This window comes from Seriola lalandi, unplaced genomic scaffold (genome assembly GCF_002814215.2).
Source record: "Seriola lalandi dorsalis isolate HSWRI2012SDOR001 ecotype SW California unplaced genomic scaffold, Sedor1 jcf7180002053152, whole genome shotgun sequence".
Classification (NCBI taxonomy): domain Eukaryota; kingdom Metazoa; phylum Chordata; class Actinopteri; order Carangiformes; family Carangidae; genus Seriola; species Seriola lalandi.
This window is the reverse complement of record NW_019523705.1, coordinates 7,118-9,784: the sequence shown is the minus strand read 5'-3', so window position 1 is coordinate 9,784 and position 2,667 is coordinate 7,118. Positions and strand designations below refer to the sequence as shown.

Here is a 2,667-nt window from a genome sequence, read left to right as displayed (position 1 = left end):
ATACAGAAACATCTCTAGGGAAGTCAGGAAACTGTACGAACCCAGGACGAAGGTGACGGGGATCTGCTCTGCATATTTGTCACAGTACATGGAAAGTTTCTCAAACAGTCTCTTCTGATTGTCAGAGAGGACGAACCTGGAGGACAGAAGACACAGAGGTAACACCCAACAGTAACTCATGGACAACCAACTGCAAATAAATAAATCAAAATGTTGAGCGTCTATTTTTGACATTGATTTCTCTGTTAAGATTTTAAGAGCGCCGGTGATGGAAAGCAACCCCCCTTTTTTTTTGCTGTTTCTATCACTTTTTTTACTTCTACCAGGGTTAGCATGCTAACCAGCTAGCTCTGGTCGGACTGGCACATCTTGTCACTTTCCGATACCGAGTCATTGCAGCGTCCAGTCTGTCTTGAAGTAGTAGCTCTGCTCAGACGACGTCTTATAACCTCTTGTCTTGTAAATGCAACAATGGCTGAAGCTCTCGGCTAAACTGGTAAGTTAACAGCTGTGTTATGCTAACGCTAGCTACGTAGCAATAGCAATACTTGCATTTAGCCAAAGCTTACAAAAAGCTTACATAAACAAGAGATTTACCTTTTTCCAGCATTTATTATCATGGTCTTATTTTGTTATAAATATAAACCTACAGCTCTGACAGTGAGGTGATAACAATGAGACAAATTTACATGGATCACATGCTGCGTTGAGTCCTGTGAATCCCTCATGACCTGAGCTCTACAAGTACAAAACTACAAAACTACCAGCCTGTACAGAGAGATAATTACTGAGTTAAAAGTAAAAAATAATGCAGACCCTAGAGGGATCACAAATGGAGTATTATAGCTTTAAAGAAAACATTTGTATAATGCACAGATCCGATGTGCTCCCTTTCAGGGGCTGCTCTTGTGTTGTGTACTCTTTGTGTGTGTGTGTGTGTGTGTGTGTGTGTGTGTGTGTGTGTGTGTGTGTGTGAGACCTGTATACGAGGCTGAGGATGGTGTAGAGCAGAACAAACAGGGTGAACTCTCGGTACAGCAGCTTGTAGATGCTTCCCTTCCAGCGCAGCAGCAGCCGGTGGAAACTGAAGAAGGTGGCGTTGGCAACTTTACTGGAATAGGTGACGGTCATCCTGAGACGACCTGAGACGGACACACAAACAGATGGATCTGAACAGTCTCTCTTTCCTCTGATTTTCCAGTGGCAGCCTGGGTAATTAATTCCTTATTGTAACATTACAACAATTGTTGTGAATCTAATCATTCATTGTTGTTATTCTCCTGGTGTTTTACTCACAGAAAAACTCACAGACGTCTTCGTTTTGCCTCAGCGGTGCTTTTCATCAGGCTTCTTCTTTCCTGATTTGTTTTTGCCAAGTGCCAACTAGCCACTGCCGCCCCCCTCCATCTCTCTCTCTCTCTCTCTCTCTCTCCCACTCTCTCGCTGATGCTCTCTCTCTCACTGTTTCTCTCCCCTATGATGCTGTCCAGTTGCCCAGTAATGCCAGGCAGCACACACACACACACACACACACACACACACACACACACAGGTTCAGAGTTATATTGATGAGCTGGCGAACTAAATGTAGTCATGTTTCAGCTGTGTGCGCGTGTGAGTGTGTTGGCATAGAAAGCAGTTGAGGTAAACATGTATAAACAGAAACAGAAACGCTGTTAGACATGACATGATGTCATACCAGTAAGTTCAGACCAACCAATCAGAGAGAGGCAGCATCATTAATTAATTGTTTTTTTTTTTTTACTTTTCAAAACTAACAAAAGAAGGAACATAATAGTAATCAAAATCAGGAAATAAAACAACGAAGATATAAAGCTTCTGCATCAATAGAGTCAAATAGACATATCCATTGTGTCGCTAACGTACCCGTGCTAACTGTAGGGCAGTGGTGAGCAAACAGCGATCTGCGAGCCAAATCTGGTCCTCCAAAAAATACAAAATATTATCTAATAAACAAAGTTATAATTTGATGATCAAGTAACACCACTGGTCAGCTCAATGCCATGTGACTTAGTAAAGAGGTTACACCATTGGTCGGCTGGCTGAGTGTTGGAGTTTCCCCACTGGTTGTTGCTCTTTCAAAACGATTTAGTGCAAATTTTCATCTTTGCTGTTAAATTTATTGACTTTTCAGACCTTCCTTTAGAGAGAGAGAGAGAGCGAGCGTGTTAAACTTGTTTTCTTCACAATTTTTGAATATAAAATCACATTGAAAAAATATTGGGAAACTTATAAAGATCATAATTGGATATGTGTTGTTTTTTTTTTTTTTACAAAAGTTAAATTCTTGGTTTTTGAATTTCGCTATTGTTAAAATATAATGCAGTATTTTTTTATTATTTCCCATTTAACTATGCAAATGCAAATTACATAATAGAAATGATAAAATAAAATAAAATAAAATAAGAAAGTCCGTTGTTTGTCCAGAGGTTTCCTTAGCCTCCAGACCAGCAGGTGGCAGACGCCCTCACAACATCAAGAGGAAGGATGACAGACCCCAGTAGGAACGTGGCTCTGCCGTGTTTCAACGCTGTTCTGCGGTCAGTTTCCTCTCCTTCCCCGCCTCCCTCTGAGCGGTGTCGGCTGCTCTCAGATCACCGTAGCTCCGCCCCGGAGGAAAGCTTTTGGCGGTAAAATCGAGCCGTG

At 41.5% G+C, this 2,667-nt stretch overlaps 1 protein-coding gene across 1 annotated transcript; it reads right to left on the bottom strand.

The window, feature by feature from the left end:
* Positions 1 to 41: 41 nt before the first annotated feature.
* Positions 42 to 1,419, bottom strand: LOC111651035 (bestrophin-3-like; the record flags this gene model as incomplete). The annotated part of the gene is made up of 3 exons (XM_023400995.2): positions 1,297 to 1,419; positions 980 to 1,142; positions 42 to 136 (listed from the first exon to the last, which is right to left on the bottom strand). Coding segments are annotated over exons 2-3 (247 nt in total), but the record flags the coding sequence as incomplete, so codon positions are not given.
* Between the last annotated feature and the right edge of the window lie 1,248 nt (positions 1,420 to 2,667).